We start from the raw sequence: 17,697 nt of genomic DNA on the forward strand, positions 1-17,697 counted from the left end.
ATTTCTAGAATATTTCAGTACATTTTATAGTGTTGTTCAGTTGGACTTCAAGATCTTTATATAGCTTCTCCTTTCTGTTGTTTAATTCACATTATAACTATTAGTATATTCTCAAGAGATGACCAAATAATTAGGATTAAAGACAATTTGTCAAATCCTTGGAGTTGATAAAAGAAATGTTTACTGAGCTTTGGGCACGTGCTTAGCAGTTTGCTGGCTGTGTGGCCCTAGACTGGAGGGTGCAGGAGATTGAAAAAGGCAAAGTAAACCAACCAGAATAAGCGGAAAACTGCCCGAAGATTTTCCTCAGGCATTCTCACACAGGGTGAGCTGAACCCTTGGCATGAATGACTCAACTGTACCAAACTGACTTGGCAAGTCAACCCATTTCCTAAAACCACCTGAGCAGTTGCTTGCCAAGGCGTCCTGGGTAACGGACCAACCCTAACCTGAGAAGCCCAGCACTTGCCTAGACCAACCAATCCATTGCCTGAGACACTTTGTGACTTTTTTGTCCCTAGGAGGGAACTCCCCTGCATGCATGTCACCTGGGCCCCCAAGTGGCATTGTGTACACCCAAAATGAACAACTTATATCTAGAGAAAAATTCCCCTTCAGCATTTAGTTCTCACTCCTCTTCATTTCTGGGGCTCAAATTAGTCCTGGGGCCAGGAGTCAGGTGATAAGTCATTCCTTCCATTGTTTCCTACGACCACAGTTCGATTCAGGAGAGGAGAACTGGTTAATAAGCGGGCAGTGAGCCCGTGTGATTATCTGTGCCCGGTGTGGTACCGGTGCCGAGTGTGCATGCTCAGGTGTGAGGCCTTGGTGAGCCGTGTGCCCGTCCTACAGGATGCATCCCCAGGTGCATCTAGCTGATGTGGTGTGTCCCCAAGTTTATGGAGTCGTTTGTGAGTCTGTGTGCTTGATGTGGCGTGGGCCAGCTGAGTCTGGGTCCAACGTGGACTCACGGCTGAGCCGCGAGCCCAGGTGTGTTAGGGTGTGCGTGACCGGTGCGGGTCGTCCCCAGGTGTGTGGAGTTGGCCGCGCTGTGTTCCCGGCGAGGCGTCCCCGTGAGCCGGGCGCGGGGGTAGGAGGGGACGGCCGAGCGGCCGAGCCCGCGTCCCGCCTGCAGGGGGCGCCGCCCGGGGCGGCCTGGGTGCCGCGCGCCCGCCCCGCCCCGCGTTTCCGCTCCGCGGCCCCGGCGGGCTCCGAGCGACGGTCCCGGCTGGGCGGCAGGTGAGGCCCCGGGCGCGGGCGGGGACCGGGGGACAGGGCGGCCCCGCCCCCCGCGCGGCGTCTGGGCGTCCCCCGGGCGCGGTGGGGAGCGAGGCCTGGGGCGCGGCCGGCCGGGAGGGAGGGGACGCGTGACCGCTCGGCCCAGTTGCTCCACGGGAGGCAGGGGGACGCGACTGCGAAATTGGGCGAAGGGCACAAACAGCTAGGAACTGGCTGCAGGCCTAGGCGCTGCTCGCTCCTAGTGAGGGAAAAGTGATGACTGTTCAGAAGGTGGTCATAAAGGGACCTTTGAGCTGAATGAGGCTAACACTTCTCGGAAATTGTTTTTAATTTTAGAGACACCCGTTTGTGAGGAGACCAGAAGCTGCATTAAGAAAAAAAAATCTAAAAACTAATGACATTTGCGAATTTATTATCTTAGGTTTCTTTGGAGTCATTAGTGAAACACCTGAATTCTTTGGAGCCCTTTCTCTTGATTACTAAGTATGGTTATCATTGCTGCTTTGCTTTGGTGGCCAAGGGTAGCCACAGTCTCACTCGAAATCCAACATAGGTGTTTTTTGAACACAGCTTCTTGACACCAAGCTTAAGTGAATAGTACCGAAGTGTCAAGAAAATGCACTAGACTTGGAGCCTTTTTAAAAAAAAAACAAAAACAGGTTATTCGTTTAGTTTAGTGTCACAGGGAAAAATCATGAATTAAAAACTAAAGGATATGTCTAAATCAGTTGGATTGACATATATAAAGCGTAGGTCTTGCTGCGTGCAAGCACATGCACACACATTCTTATGTACGTTTACCTGTAAAGGAAGACTTTTCCCTGGCCCCATTCAATTTATTGAAATGCTAATAGGGAGTCAGTGAGGGAAATGCAGTTTGCCCTCATTTTCCCTCAAAACCTTGTTTTCCTGAAACTACTGCCAGGAGAAGCCCGATTGATTTTCCTGAATAAGCAGACCACTCTACCCTAGCAGAGAGCATTTGTATTTTAAAAGCCAAGTTTGCAAAGTTAAGTTAATTTCTGATTGGTAGATTTTTGTATGGACTAGTTGTTGACCTTACTAACCAGGGCCATAACTATTAATACTAGTCCTGGAGAGGATGGTTATTCCTGGTGGGCTTGGATAGTGGGTAGCAATAAGTAGACTAGAAGTGTGATAGAAACCTGTATATTTAACTTGTTAAATTGTCTGTTCGTTTTACTCTTTATTTGACATAGTGAGTGAGATCTCTTGAAAGCTCCAATTCATGTCTGCTCTTGAAGTGGAGTCATCGGAAGGCTTTGTACCCACTGCCAGCCAGGACCTTTACTGGGGGTCAGGACACCCCGCAGGCTGGCATGGAGGTGTAGTGCAGCAGTGTTTGAAGAGGGACTGGGCTCAAGGAAAGGTGACAATAAGGACAAAATCAGCGATCTTAGCAGTCCTCTCTAGAACATTCTTCATCTGGGCAAACCTTAGATAGTAGGGATTTTACGAAGAGACCCTCAGTTAAACATGACAGCTCAGCGTCTTGCTGAACAGGAATTTGTTACTCAGTTGAAGGTCTCTATCGTCAGCAAAACTGCCCAGGGTGAGATAGCCTTGTTTAGGCTGTGAGGCTCTGCCCTGGACCTCTGAGCTGTATAGGCCGAGCTTGCTCCGGGTAATGTGTTATGATACCCCCTCCAGTGGATTTACAGAAAAGATCCGGCTATTGGAAGTCTTGGGTTTGTATGGCATTGTGAGATAATAGACGTAAACAGCTAAAATGCCAAGAAGAGTGAAACCAGAGGCAGTGTGCCCTTGGAACCCGGAGGTGATTACACACCAAAGGCCGTGGAGAAGGCCCCATTTGGAACAGACTTTAAGCAGAGAGTGAATTTTTATAAGCAGAGGAGTGGAAAGGGGTGTTCCTGGGGGTAGACACCCTGAGAAAAGGTAAAAAGCTTAAAATGAAACTGTGTTAAGAGAAAAGCGAACAGCTGGCTTGCTGAATGAGGCTGGACTCTCTGTGGGGAGGGGTGCAGCCAGAGGGGTGCCTGGAAAGAAAGGCTCTCTGGTGATACACTCGACTTTTTGATCAAGGTTTTCTGATTTTTTTTTCCTTTGTATTCGGAAAATTTTAAGGAAACATAAAAGCACAGGGACGTATATAATGAATTTCCTAATATCTATCAAATAGATTTCACAATTCTTGTTTGACCATGTCTGCTTTATCTTTTTTTTTTTTTTTTTTGGTTGTGGTTGAAGTTTAAAGCAGTTCATTCCAGGCAATGTAACATTTCACTCCTAAATAGTTCAGTGTGCACCTCCAAAGAAAGGGCATTTTCTGGTATAACCATAATACCATTACCACCACCTAGTGAAATTGACAATAATTCTTTGAGTTTTCTAAAACCTAGCCCATGATCAGATTTTCCTGGTTGCTTCAAAAACACTTATTTGCTTATTTTTACTGTTGGTTTCTGTGAATCCAAATCCAAATCAAGAACCACACATGGTATTTTGTTGAATATCTGCTTTCTCTTTCAACCTAGGGCAGGGGGTTGGCAATTTTTTTCTGGGAAGGGCCAGATACAGCTTTTTTAGGCTTTGCAGGCCACGTGGTCTGTGTCATAACTGCTCAGCTCTGCCATTGTCATGCAAAAGTAGTATTCCAAAAGGTCATATGGAAATGAATGATCATGGCGGTGTTCCAATAATATTTAATTTTCAAAGGTTTTTGTTTTAAAACCCACTCAAAGGCTGAACTTATCCACAGGTCATAGTTTGCTGACCCTGGTCTAGAGCAGTCCTGGTGGGTTTCTTTAATGCCAATGATTTATTGATGTCACTCGGTTGATTGCCTATAGCATGATGTACATTCAGGATTTATTTGGCTGCTTTTTGGATAGTATGGTTTAGCTTGCTCCTCTCTCCCTTCTATTTCCTGTAAACTGGAAGTTAGATCTGAATGCTTAATTAGGTTCATGTTCACCATTTTTGGCAAGTCTACTTCAGAAGTGGTTTGAATTCTTTTAAATCTAAATTTATCAGACTTTAAAAGACTTGGAAACCCTCATCAAGGAAGCTCAACGTTACTAAAATAGGCTTTGCCTGATGGCTGAGAACACACTTTTTCTTTCTCTTCTTACTTTCCTTACTTGTAGGAAAGGATATAGCTATTATTTCTGAAGGAGGTCGAGAACTTTGAACCCCTTCTCTAGGTCATTGGAAACTTTATTCAAGGCATTCCTTGGCCCCTTGAGTGTGTGGGCCATGTTTTTCCACTGAATGGAAATACTTTCCTTCCTTGTGTCTGAGATTGCCTTCTAATGGAGAATTGACTCATTTGTTTTTGCTTTTAAGCTCCTTGTCTCTTAAACACTCAATTTTCTTTTGTTGACTTCCTCTTATCTCACCTCCCAGCAGGTCTAAGAACTGGATATTTGGGCCACATAGACTTTCTGGTCTCTGTGTGAGTCGGCATGCTTTTCCCTGTGTCCTGTGGAAAGATTCTGAAGCTTCTAAGACTCACTGTGGTGCTGGATTCCAAGGCAACACGTTTCTGAAGGTACAGGCTTACAGGTGAGAACTGTTATCCTCTATTCTAGAATGTTCATTGTTCCTAAGTTCTACAGCACCAGAGGAAGTATGCTGACTAATAGTGCCAGCTGGAAGCCCTTGTCTTTTTGTCATTTAAGAATAATAGGGGGAAACCGTGTACGTTCATTACTTTATCCATTTTGATGTTAGGTTGTGGTCTTATTTATTAGAATTATTTGTACATTGAGAATACTAACTTTTTCTCAAATATATTACAACTATTAATATTTCCCTCCCCCTTTTTATACTTTGTGTACAATGTGCTCTGCAGAAAATTTTAATTTTATATAGTGAAAAGTGTCAACCTCCCCTTTACAGTTTCTTTGTTTTGTGTTTTGCTTAGAAAGACTTGCCCATTTTAAGATTTCTTTTTAAAATCCATGTTAACACAGATAAACGAACATGTACTGAACACTAGGAACCTGTGATTCTGAAAAAGAATACTCTTGAAGGGGGACTATTTCCACCAGATAACATAATACCAAGCTAATTAAATGTGGGCATTAAGATTGGCCGTGTGTGGATAAATGACAAAGATGGGAGATGGGTATTTAAGGAATCGTTATATCATTACCCCTAGTTTTGTATATATTTGACTTTTCATAGTAAAATGTTTTCTTTAAAAAACAGTAGTAGGAAAAATGCTTCTTTGTCCGATTTGTTCATATTCAGCAGCTATTAAGCCATTCTGAACACTGTGTGTATTGTGTTAATAAATGCACAAGGTCTTAGAACTTATGTTTCTTACATGGGAGACAAATAATGTGTCATGGTTAAGGGCACCAACCCCTGTGTCTGACTGTCTGACTTCTAATCCTGGCACTGCCACTGACTAGCTGGGCAATTTTGAACTTTTTCATTTGAAAAATGGGGATAATAGCCTTCTGGAGGCTCTAGGGGGAATCTGTTTTCTTTCCTTTCCCAACTTCTAGAGGCTGCCCACACTCCTTGGCTTATTGGCCCTTCCCTCTGTCTTCAAGGCCAACAGTGTTGCCCTTCTCTGACCCTGCTTTCATCATTACATCTCTCTTTCTCGGATCTGGGCCAGGAGGAGTTTTCCACTTCTAGGGATGGATGTGATTAGGTTGGGCCCACTTGGATAATCCAGATTAATCTCTGCATCTCAAGATCCTTAACTTTAACCACATCTGTGAAGTCCCTTTTGCCATATAAGATGATATATTCACAGATTCCAGGGATTAGGATATGAACATCTTTGTTGGGGGAGGGGCTGTTATTCTGCCAGTCACAGATTTGAAGAGATGAAAGGAGGTGAGTGTGGCTGAAGCATTGGCAGGGAGGAGATGGGGTGGAAAAGGGAGCAAGGTGGAGAGAGTCTTATGGGTCATACTAAGTTTTGAAGTTTATCTCAACAGCAAGAGGAAGTCATGGTCAGATTTACTGCCCCAAACCTGGAATCAGCCCTTTGTCCAAGGCACCCTGGTTAGCTGTTTTAAATTGAAAAATGGTATTTAGAGACCATGATCTGGACCATGGGGTGCTCATTGCTAGTGGGTTGGCAGTTGTTGTTAAGCCATTTCCATGGATAGAGAGAGAGGAAAACATTGTTTGGGATAAAATATTTCATGAGTTCATGCTGATAACTTCCAAGTCTGTTTCTGGACTACAGGGTTTTTTTGTTTATCATCGTAGATCTTATATGCATACCTCTTTCTTCCACTTCAAAAATCTCAGTTCCCAAAAACAGTAGCATAATTGGTCATTTGCTTTATCCTTCACCACATGAAGAATCTCTGCTGCCAGGGGTGTGGGTTTGGGGAGGAAGACCAAGAGGTAAAGTGCTGTTTCATCACATCATATTGAGGCTACATACTGTCAACGTGACTTATCCCTTTTGCTGTTGACCTCGATGACCTGCCCGATTTGTCAGGTTTGTCTGCTGTAAAATTACACTTTCCCCCTCTTTTCATACTGTACCCTTTCAAGGAAAGTCACTGTGAGCACCCGGCACTTAAGAAGGGAGGAGTTAGGAGTTATGTTTCACCTCCTTGAGGGTGAAGTATCTACATAAAGTATTTGTAATTTTTTCTGCACAAACAGATTTCTCTATTTTCTCACATTTATTTATTCAGTCATTTATATCATTATGGACTCATGGATATTTATTTTATACTTTAAATTATAATCCAATACTACTTGTTTTGTTCCTCAAGTTGTTCCTGCTTTGCCCATTGGGAGCTCTCTCTTTTGGCATCTGTGTCCCTCTGACATAACTCCCATCATTGTGCGTTGGTTGGTTATTTATTTATTTTTGAGCACTTCCTTGCTTTCTGGCCCTACTAGATGTTCCAGATTCATCTTATATATTCCCTGCACCAGTCTTAGAATCAGCCATTTCTCCAAGAAGCCACAGTTCCGTCTATTGGAAACGGTATTAGAAACCAAGAGCTGGATGCTGGGTGTGCTCATTTCTACTGCAGTGTCATCACTTTTGGGTCCCCTCAGCTGACAGAACAAAGAACCATATAAGTATACTAACCTGTATATATGCACATATGTATAAGTACTTCTGTGTGTAGCCATCTGTGTCTGTAGTAGGCTAGACTTGAGTTCACACTGGTGTCTCCAGCTGTCGTCCTTTACCACATGGACCATGGGCCTGTCTGTGACCTCCTGCTCCAGCAGTGGGAAACCTGGCTGTCTCCATCAGCCATACGCTTACTTGTTCGGTGCTCATGTCCGTGTATAGCAATATCAGAACTACTAACTCGTAACCCTGTGGGAACCAACTTAGACCAGCCAACTGGATCAACTACAGTCCAGTGTTTATGTACAGTTCCTTTTACCTTTAGTCCTGAAACTGTGGACTGGGCCAGTTATTTTCTTTGAAATGAGACTGTACTACCTTGAGAATATCTTACCTGTCAAATCTACAGCGTGGAGACTCCATGGCTTCCCACAGCAGTTCTGTCAGTTTGGCACCCTGGCTGTTGTAGCGCACTGAGCATGTGAAGCCAGGTCAGCATTTGCTATCTTGACTTGATAGAAGAGTTACTTAGTAACTGTATTAGTTTTCTAGGGCTTCCGTAACAAATTACCGCAAACAGGGAGGTTTAAAACAACAGAGATTTATTCTCTCTCAGTTTACAGAAATCCAAAATCAGATATTAAGGTGTGGGCAGGACCACACTCCCTCCAAAGGCTCTATGGAAAACCCTTCCTCATCTCTTCCAGCTTCTGGTGGCTCCGGGCCTGCCTTGGCTAGTGGCTGCCTAACTCCAGTCTCTGCCTTCGTCTTCACTCGGCTCCCTTCTCTGTGTCTGTCTGCTCTTCTGTCTCTCATGAGGACATTTACCATTGGATGTAGCCCCCCCCCCATAACCCAGGATGATCTCTAACCTAATCACACCTGCAAAGTCCCTTTGCCGTGTTAGGTAACATATTCGAAGGTTCTGGGGATTAGGACATGGACGACTTTGTGGGGGCCTTTGTTCAGTCTACCTCACTTCGTCATACAATAGTCACCGCAGGATCTGAGCAGCTCTCCAGGCTTTTTGTGGCAGGTACTTTAAGACCAGGTGCTAATAATCCTCCAGGTGTGTTCAGGCTACTCTTCAACACTCGAATTGTTCTTACCCTTCAGGTCCCTCCTTCCTCAGCATTGAAAGGAGGGGCTTTTGGATGAAAGGAGACTTTGGTTCCACACGTGAAATCCTTTCTTCAGAGCTCAACTGAGCTGCGGTCAGAAGCCTTCTTCGACTCCCTCTTCTCCCCATCATAAGGGTCATGGCCGACACCCTATGACAAAGACAGGTTAACAATAGAAAAGCATAACAAACATGTTTATTTAATCATAGTTTTATATGGCATGGGAGCTTTCAGAAGGAAAACTCAAAGACACAGGGCGGCTGTCCATATTTATGCTGAGGTTCGGTGAAGCAGGACAGCCATGTAAAAAACACAGTTAGACAAAAAGGGTATGAGCTCATGGAAATAGACCAAGTGGGGAAACCCAGCCAGGCCTGTCTGTTTGGATTCTTCTTGGCCTCTCTATTGTAGCATTTCCTCCTTCCAGGCATGGGCCAGGACCCCTCTGGAATGAGAGTCTCATTCCATAATTTCTTTATGACCCCCTGTTACACAGAAAGGCAGGGGGAAGATGGGAGTCCTATTTTTAGGTTTCATGGCTGGCTTTGGAAGAGGTCTGGCTTCTAAGATCCGCCTTGGGGAAGAGGGATTATGGTTTCTCTGGCTAGCCTTGGGGGAGGATGGGGGGCCAGAGACAGGAGGGTGAGGTAAGATCAGAGAGAAACTTTGCTTCCGAGGCCTTCACTTTGGGGTACCTATCCACCCCACAGCCGTGGGAACTCCTGCCCCTGCACACTGTTGATGTTTTGCTGCAGCTGCTATTTTACTTATTTAAATTTCATGTTATTTTGTCTTGTGTGATTAATTGTTTTTCATATGAGCCTGAACACTGGCGGACTGTGAGCTCTGGCTGGATGGGAACCACGCTGTCCTCGTTTCGGTTCCGCCACAGTGCCTTCCGCGTCGTGGCACCTGGTAAGAAAGAATTCATTTCCAGTTAGTCGAGAGTGTTTTTATGGAACTCTGATGTTTTGAGTCAAGCCAGAGTAAATAAATGAGAGTGTAGTAGAGTAGATGAGAGAGAACTTCTCATACGATGCTGTGCTCATGTCTATCTGTTCCGATTACGCTTTGGAGTGTTAAGTTCCTCTCCCTGCTTTCGTCATCTGCACTTAGGTATATGCGGCAGATAAGTTAATGAAAGTTATTAATATTTCTACATCTCATGATGGTGTCACTAACTTATGAGCATTGAGATTGGAAAAGTATTTGAGCCATTATTTTTGAGAATAATCACCACTGCCTGCTTTGAATTACTCTTTCTCCTTTGATACGGTTTTCTGCAAAGTTGGATACAGATTATGAAAGCCTAGTAAAAGCTTATGAGAGGAAATCCGAGTATCTTATAAATGAATAAAGAACGACTGGATGGCATTCCTGGAAATATTTACAAAGTCTAAGTCGCTGTTAATGTGACAATCAGATGAAGAATTGTGAACAGCAAGATCTTTTACAGTGGATGTCAGGTGGATTCAGAGATAAACCAGGTGCACTAGCGTCCCAGTGCTTGAGATCCACTGTGATACACTGTGAATATACCAGCTGCAAGAACTTTCCAGAAGCTCGGTTCATTGCTGCCGCTTACTAGGTTTCTCTAGTCTCTGTGGTCACTTTCCATCTGTGCTAACCTGCAAGTGTGTGAGGCAAATGGAACACATTCTGAACTCCAGTGTCCCAGGTTTCAGTGTAGAGGTGGCGAGTGTAGGTGTTTTATAGTGTTGCTTTGGCAGGACTGTAACAAAGCCACCATCGGTAACACTGGCAGTGTTTGGGATTAAGCTGCAGAGGCAAAGGCAGTGGCTGTCTATCATGGCAAGCAAAGAGCATTCTTGGTGCTCAGATTTCTCTGTGACTTGGAGGTGTCAGTATCTCCTTATCAAATGAATGGTTTTTGAAGTCAACCTTGTGATCCAGGCCTTACTTAGAAAACATCTATTTCCCTTTCCTGTCCTTTTCTTCTGGTCTTTTAGTTGTGCCTGAGTAAACAGCAAACCCCTGATGAAGAAAGGCAAGTGGAAACATCATCCTGCCCTTTCTGCGTAACAGTTAGGTACAAACTGGCTTTAGCTTGGCTCCTGCAGAGACAGAGACACTTCCAAGTAGATGAGCCCTCTTTCCCTCCCTCCTCCTCTCCCTCCCTCCCTCCCTCCCTCCCCCTCTCCCTCCCTCTCCCTCCCTCCCCCCTCCTTCCCCCCTCCTTCCCTCCCTCCCCCCTCCTTCCCCCCTCCTTCCCTCCCTCCCTCCCTCCCCCTCTCCTTCCCTCCCCCTCTCCTTCCCTCCCTCCCTCCCTCCCCCTCTCCTTCCCTCCCTCCCTCCCTCCCCCTCTCCTTCCCTCCCTCCCTCCCCCTCTCCTTCCCTCCCTCCCTCCCCCTCTCCTTCCCTCCCTCCCTCCCCCCTCCTTCCCTCCCTCCCTCCCCCTCTCCTTCCCTCCCTCCCTCCTCCTCTCCCTCCCTCCCTGCCTCCTCTCCCTCCCTCCCTGCCTCCTCCTCTCCCTCCTCCTCTCCTTTCTCCCCTTTTTTCAGTGCTGTACTATGAATGTTTCCAGGCATGCTCGGAAGTGGAGCTAACGGCCCTCACCTGCCAGCCACCTGGCATCAGAGGGGGGTGCACTGTGCTGGCTTTGCTACACTTGTTCCATTTGTTCTCTTGCTTTGTGTTTTGGAGTCTTGTTTGTTCTCCTGCTTCTGGAGAATTTTGAAAGCAAATGCCAGAAATCATGTCATTTCACCCCCAAATGTTTTAGTATGAATTTTATTTAAAAGTTGTTTTTTTCTTGCATAACTACAATTCTGCCTAACAATGAACAAAAATTCCTTAATATCATCTACCACTGTGTTCAGATTTCCCCAGTTTTCTAAAAAAAGGTCTGTGCAATTCAGGTCAGGATAAAAAAAAACCACTCATTGTATTTGGTTTTTACATCTCTCAAGTCTCTTTAATAACAATTAATGTTTGCCAGGCACTAATTTGATTTCATGCAGAGGACTCTTATTCTTTTACCTGTCATTTTTAACCATTTTAGAGTAGTTGCATGTTCTCATGGTTTCATTCATTATTGTTACTTAAATTTATATACAGTAAAACGGACTTTTTGGTACAAATCTCTGAGTTTTAAAATGTGTGAATTCTTGTGACCATCATCACAATCCTGATACAGAGTGGTTCCGCCACCAAGAAAACCAGGAAACAAAACAAACCCTCCCTCATTCTGACCCTTTGTAGTCAAACTCTCCCCCTCCCCCATCCCTGACATCCTTGATCTGTTCTCCATCTTTATATGTTTTGTCTTTTCCAGAATGTCATATAAATGGAATTGTATAGTATTAACCTTTGAGACTGACTTCTTTCACCCGTGCAATGCCTTTGAGATTCATCTGTGTGTGTATCCTTTCTTATTGCCATTGTCTGGACATACCACAGCATGACTGTCCGTTTGTGAAAGCACTATTTGGATTATTTATAGTTTTTGGTGATTATGAATAGAGCTGCTATAAACGTTTGTATACAGGTTTTTATATAAAGAAAAGTTTTCATATTTCTAGGGTAGATTCCTAGGAGTGCAATTGCTGGATCATATGGTAATTGTATATTTAATTTTATAAGAAACTCTCTGGGGTTATCTGTATCACTTTGCATTCCCACCAGCAGTGTGTGAGAGTTCCAGTTGCTCCACATCCTAGTCAGCACTTCATATTATCAGTTTGTTTTTTATTTGAGCCATCCTAATAGTTCTGTTGTTTCCATTTTTAATTATCTGATTTTGGGTTTTTTGTGATTATTCTTTTTTTTCTTTTTGAGACAGAGTCTCACTCTGTAGCCCTGGGTAGAGTGCAGTGGCATGATCATAGCTTACTACAACCTCAAACTCCTGGGCTCAAGCGATCCTCCTGCCTCAGCCTCCCGAGTAGCTGGGACTATAGGTGTGCACTACCACATCTGGCTAATTTTTTCTAGTTTTGGTAGAGACAGGGTCATGCTCTTATTCAGGCAGGTCTCAACCTCCTGAACTCAAGGGATCCTCCAGCCTTGGCCTCCCAGACAGAGTGCCAGGATTACAATGTGTGAGCCACCACGCCCAGCCTTAAAAAATTGTTCTTAATAATTCTTGAACAAATTACTGAATTTATTTTATATACCTGTTATAAATATTTTTGGTTTGCTAATGATTTTCCACATTTAAATATGGTAACTAGTCTATACTAAAAATAAATTAAAACCAGAATATTATATAGACAGGAGTCATTCTTAAATCTCACCAGTTGAGAGCTCTGTAATCAAAAGATTACAGAATAATATCTGAATACATGATGCATTTTGCAACAATTTGTTATATGCAGCCTGTGAATGTCTCATTCTTATTTTACCCTCAGTAACCAAGAGTGCCATGTTTGCTTTTGCCATGTATGAATAGTTAATTATATGAAAGCAAATTGGACATAAGCAGAGAGTAATTTCTTTGAATGCACTGTAACTATAGTGCCACCGTTGTTTTTTAAATGGGCTGCTCCAAATTTCTGTTTGTGAACTAAAGATCATGCATCTCTTCCTTTAGATGGTTTAGGAACCATGATCACTGGTGGCTATTGCTTGAAAGTATAGAGTTGACTCCTGGATTAGTTACCAGAATGCCACTGTTAATGTTGTTTGTCATCTCTTGCTCCTCCAGGTGAAACTGTAAAAGTCCCCAGGTATGCAAGGTCATGGCTGAGAGAAGCCCTGTCTGTAAGCTCAGGCCTCTTCCATGAGTTGCTGAGGTTGGGCTTCCAGTGGATGGTGGTATTTAAAAAACAGGTTTCTGTCATCTACTTGGAAGAACAGTGGCATTGTAGGTTTTATTTTGTGACTTGAATCTCCCTATTTTTGTTTCTGAAAAGTTGCTGGAGGGTTGGACCAATTGACAGACCTTCCTTTCTAATGTAGGGACATCAGAAAGAAAAAACTGAGCTGACAAAGGAATACTGAGGACAGATTGCCAGATGGGCGTCTTAAGGTGGTTGTGGTTCAAAGCCTCAGAGGCCAAGTGCCAGGAAGGTTTGGTTCAAAGTTTTAAAAAAAAAATGGGGTGGATTTCTGCAGTCAAGTCATTTTTGGTTTAAAACTAGCATATTAATTGACCTTTACACCAATTAGGACTGGAATAAATCAGAAATAGTGTAGTTTTAGTAAGGACATTACCTCAGTTGGACCCAAGTCTTTGTTTTGTTTAAAAAGTTATTTGTGGATCTCCTTTAAACTTTAGGTTTGTTGGAATTGTGTTAATAAAGTGACATATATGTGCATGTATATATCCTGGGGGTTGGGCGGTGGGGATAATGGAAATGCATTGGAGCCTATAGTCCCGGGGCTTTAGAATACCAGACTATACACCTGCTGCCCCCTGGTGGCAGCGTACTAAACAGTGCAGTTCAAAGGTAAGGACTTTGGAGAGTGGCGTCTATCGTACTGCCTTGTCCAGGAGATTGTAGAGGGAGCAGGGAGATACAGTTGCTCTTTTTTCCCTACTCTTCCTGTGATTACTGCCTGTATGATCTTAGGCAAATCATTTAGTTTGATTAAAGTGTAGGTTTCACTTTCTTCAACTTTAAAGTGTAATTTCTAAAGTTTCTTCCAGCTTTAACATCCTATGATTTTCCAATGGTATTAGCAAATATTACATAACAAAAGATGTAAAGTTTCACTTTTTCTTTGGCAGCTATATCCTAATAAATCCCAGGTATCAATTCAAGAAAGCAGGCTCTGGAGTACATTCAGAGGCTTGATGTGGATTCAGTGCTGGACAGCAACTGCATAAATCTGTAGCACAACCCATAATTAATCAGCATGATGACCCTGCATTCTTATGGAAAACTTAAATCATTTATATTTTTATTTTAATTATAGAAAAAACACATCTCGGCCATTTTTAAGTGTATACTTTAATAGTAGTGAGTATATTCACATTTTTGTGCAGCCAATCTCCAGAACTTTTTCATGCTGCAAAACTGAAACTCTATATCCATTAAACAACCCCCCATTCTCTCCCTCCCCGCAGCCCTGGCACCCACTGTTCTACTTTCTGTCTCTATGAATCTGACTACTCCAGGTACCTCACATAAGTGGAATCCTATAGCATTTGTCTTTTTGTGACTGGCTTATTTTGTTTAGCATAATGTCCTCCAGGTTCATCCATGTTGGAGTGTGTGTCAGAGTTTCCTTCCTTTTTAAGGCTAAATGATATTCCATCATGTGGGTGTATGCGCCACGCTTTGTTTATCCATTCCTCTGTCGGCGGGCACTGGGTTGCTTCTACCTCGTGGCTGTTGTGAATAGTGCTGCTAGGAACATGCGTGTGCTGCCTCATTTGCCGTGCACTGTGTTTAATGCAGAGAAGCATTTATACAATTTTTTTCTGTGCATAAAAGGTTAAATTTCATTATAAAGAACATCAGTTAACCATACTAGATAACTAATATATGGCTTTCTGTATGGACGAGTAAGCTACATATTTACTGGACACAAGCTATATGCCAGGCACTATTATATCTGTGATATGTTCCATTATTTAGTCCTTATGGTAATTCTGTGATTTACCCTTCTCTCAGAAGGGGGCTAATAGTTGTAAAAATCACCTGTGGGCCAGAATCTGTGTCTATGTGCGTAATCTCCATACATCAATCCTTGAGGTGGGCATTATTACCCCATTTGTCGGGTGATGGGCTGAGGCTCGGCGAGATGAAATACCCTGGACAAGGTCACACAGCTAAAAGATGGCAGGCTTCTACCTGACTTTGAAGTGAAGTACATCTAGTTCAAGAGTGTGTGCTCTGCCCACCCCACGCTTTCTCCTGCTGCAGGGGAGTCACACTACACATCTACGACCTGAACGATTTAAGAACAATATCCAAAAATAGCACTGATGTATTGATAATGAGAAAAACTTCTGTAATGTCTTTGTTTAAATAACAGCCCTTTCAGTTTTCCTTGCAGAGACACGGCATCGATTCAGATGAGTTTATCTGAAACGTGTTGCCAAGGCTTGCCTCCTGGGGGATTTTGCAAAATAAATCTCCCTGCTTCCAAAAGGGTGGTTCTTATGTGCCGATTGCCGTGTTTCTGAGGGTGTCCTCCACTGCATTATTATTCTCCCCTGTTTTCCTTTCTTCCTTTCCTTTGATTGGCAGAGAGTTAGGACTGTTGTCATCGCTCTTTGCTCCCCTGTCTCTTTAATGCCGCAGTATTTGGGGCTGGTGCTTTGATCTGCTCTGGCACCGTGTTTTTACACAGCTAAAGGGCTATAAACTGTCCTCATAGGGGGTCGTTTTCTTGGAGACTCAGCAAACACTTGGGGAGGCCAGTTGCAACATTTTCTCACATATGGGATTTTTAGATGAACAAAGAAGTACTGATACATCATCCAAGCTGCCATTTAAGCATCTCTGAGATTTTCTGTGCATGCAGGGGGACATTCCTTGGGACTGTGTAAACCTAGAGATGCATAAGGACTCAGACTGCTTCCAGAGGTTCATTCGAGGTCTTCAGTAACCCTGACAGCAGGCTGTTGGCCAGTAAATATGAAAAGTGAGAATGGCAGAAATTGCTAGTTACCACTAAGTATCCATTCTCTCCTTTCTTGGTTCCTGACCCTGTTTTAGCCAGACTGACTCGTGTGCCTAAGTTATGGTGAACGAGAGGCAAGCAGAAATGTGTGGGACTTCCAGGGAGGTTTTTGCAAAGGAAGCTGGTTCAGTTGGAAGTAGGGCCCTGGTGCCCCACCTGCCTTCCCCATTCCTGCTCCTTTGGATGCAGCGCTGTGGCTGGAGCTCCACCAGCCGATTTCTCTCATGAAGGGGAGCTGGAGAATGGAAGCCACAGGCTCGCAGTGAGTCAGAGGGCCTGGTGCGTTGATTGCACCCATGGCTGCAGAGCCTTCCCTCGCCCTTACGCACGTGCCCGTGCAGCGTGGCTTTGCAGCTCCCCCCATGAAGAGATGAAGTCTGTCTCCAGCCCTGGAACCTGGTGTGGAGAGTCTGAGCCTGAGTTGGGTGAGTAGACCTTGTGGGGGGTCGTCCTGATGCAGGGTCACAGCCTGAGCAGGGGAGATGGGGGTGGCTGAGATTGGAAATCAGTTACATATGGAAGGATAAGTTACTGCACCAAAGCTAATGGGAGCCAGGTTTCCCAGTGTCAGAGAAGAGTTACGAATACAGAAATGCAGAAAATTGGACTGAATCCTGTGGTGTGGATTGGGTTCAGCATACTGGTGTGGTTTTCAATAAATATAGCTGTTGCAGAAGTAAATGTGTGTGTGTGTGTGTGTGTGTGTGTGTGTGTGTGTGTGTGTGTGTAGATACGGGCACATATTCCTCTGAGGGAGCTGGTGGCAGACGTACCCCAGCAGCAATAAGCAAACCTCACACCCAGATCTTGGCTTCCAAATACCATTTTTCGCTAAGAGGAACAAGGGTTCCTTGGAGAATTGCTGATTCTGGGGCTGGTTTAGGGAAAGTACAAGATGAGCCTGGAATATCTTGAGACGGAAAACAAGGGAAGTGTGCTCCAAAAATGATGAGGATGGGTCCAGGGGACAGGGAAGCCTTCTGGAATTAGCTCCATCTGTCCAATTAGGGACAATCTGAGCATCAAAAGAAATAATGGTAGCACTGGATGTAATAGGAAACCGTAAGTCCATGCAGATAGACATAAATGCTCGAGTGGCAAGTTTGATGGTGAATGAGGTATCCGCACAAAGTCCCTCCTCACAAGATACTTACCAGCTATAAAGGGCACACGAGTAACTTCACCATGGAGAAGCCTGGCAGTCCCCACCTTAGATGAGGGGTCACAGTGAATGTCTTCAATAACGAGACAAATAGAAATCATGTGCCACCTGATGGGCAGCGAGAACGCGGCATCATGCCGAGATTCCTGCTGCAGGTGTGTGACCTGGATGTGATCAGGAGGCAACACCAGACAAAACCAAATTGAGGGACAGTCCACAAATTCAGTAGCCCAAAGTCTTTAAAAGATCATAAAAGTCAAAGAAAGACTGAGGGATTGTTCCAGATTTAAACTGTCAGATTTAAAGGACAGGATTGAATGCAGCTGGGATTCTGTGCTGGGTCCTTTTGCTATAAAGCATGTGTTTAGGACAATTGGAAAAGCTCAAAAGGGCCTGAGAGAAGGTGGTAATCCTAGCCGTGGGTGCTGCCTGATGTTGAGGATTCCGTGTGGTTGGATGGGAGATGTCCCGGTAGGAAACAGACATTAACATGTTCAGGGACGAAGGGACATCAGGTTGGCAAC

At 44.2% G+C, this 17,697-nt stretch overlaps 1 protein-coding gene across 3 annotated transcripts in view; it reads left to right on the forward strand.

Moving 5' to 3' along the window:
* The first annotated feature begins 1,154 nt into the window (after positions 1 to 1,154).
* GGACT (gamma-glutamylamine cyclotransferase) overlaps positions 1,155 to 17,697 on the forward strand; it is a 46,792-nt gene continuing 30,249 nt past the window's right edge. Inside the window, exons 1-4 of one of the 3 annotated variants that reach the window (XM_045567356.1) lie at positions 1,155 to 1,239; positions 4,630 to 4,788; positions 5,199 to 5,276; positions 9,237 to 9,330. In XM_045567356.1, coding sequence (XP_045423312.1) covers positions 9,270 to 9,330 — 61 coding nt within the window. In that variant the 5' untranslated portion in view covers positions 1,155 to 1,239; positions 4,630 to 4,788; positions 5,199 to 5,276; positions 9,237 to 9,269. The remainder of the gene's footprint in view (positions 1,240 to 4,629; positions 4,789 to 5,198; positions 5,277 to 9,236; positions 9,331 to 17,697) is intronic. The other 2 variants (XM_045567357.1, XM_045567362.1) reach the window with 2 other exon arrangements.

Source organism: Lemur catta, chromosome 13, assembly GCF_020740605.2.
Source record: "Lemur catta isolate mLemCat1 chromosome 13, mLemCat1.pri, whole genome shotgun sequence".
Classification (NCBI taxonomy): domain Eukaryota; kingdom Metazoa; phylum Chordata; class Mammalia; order Primates; family Lemuridae; genus Lemur; species Lemur catta.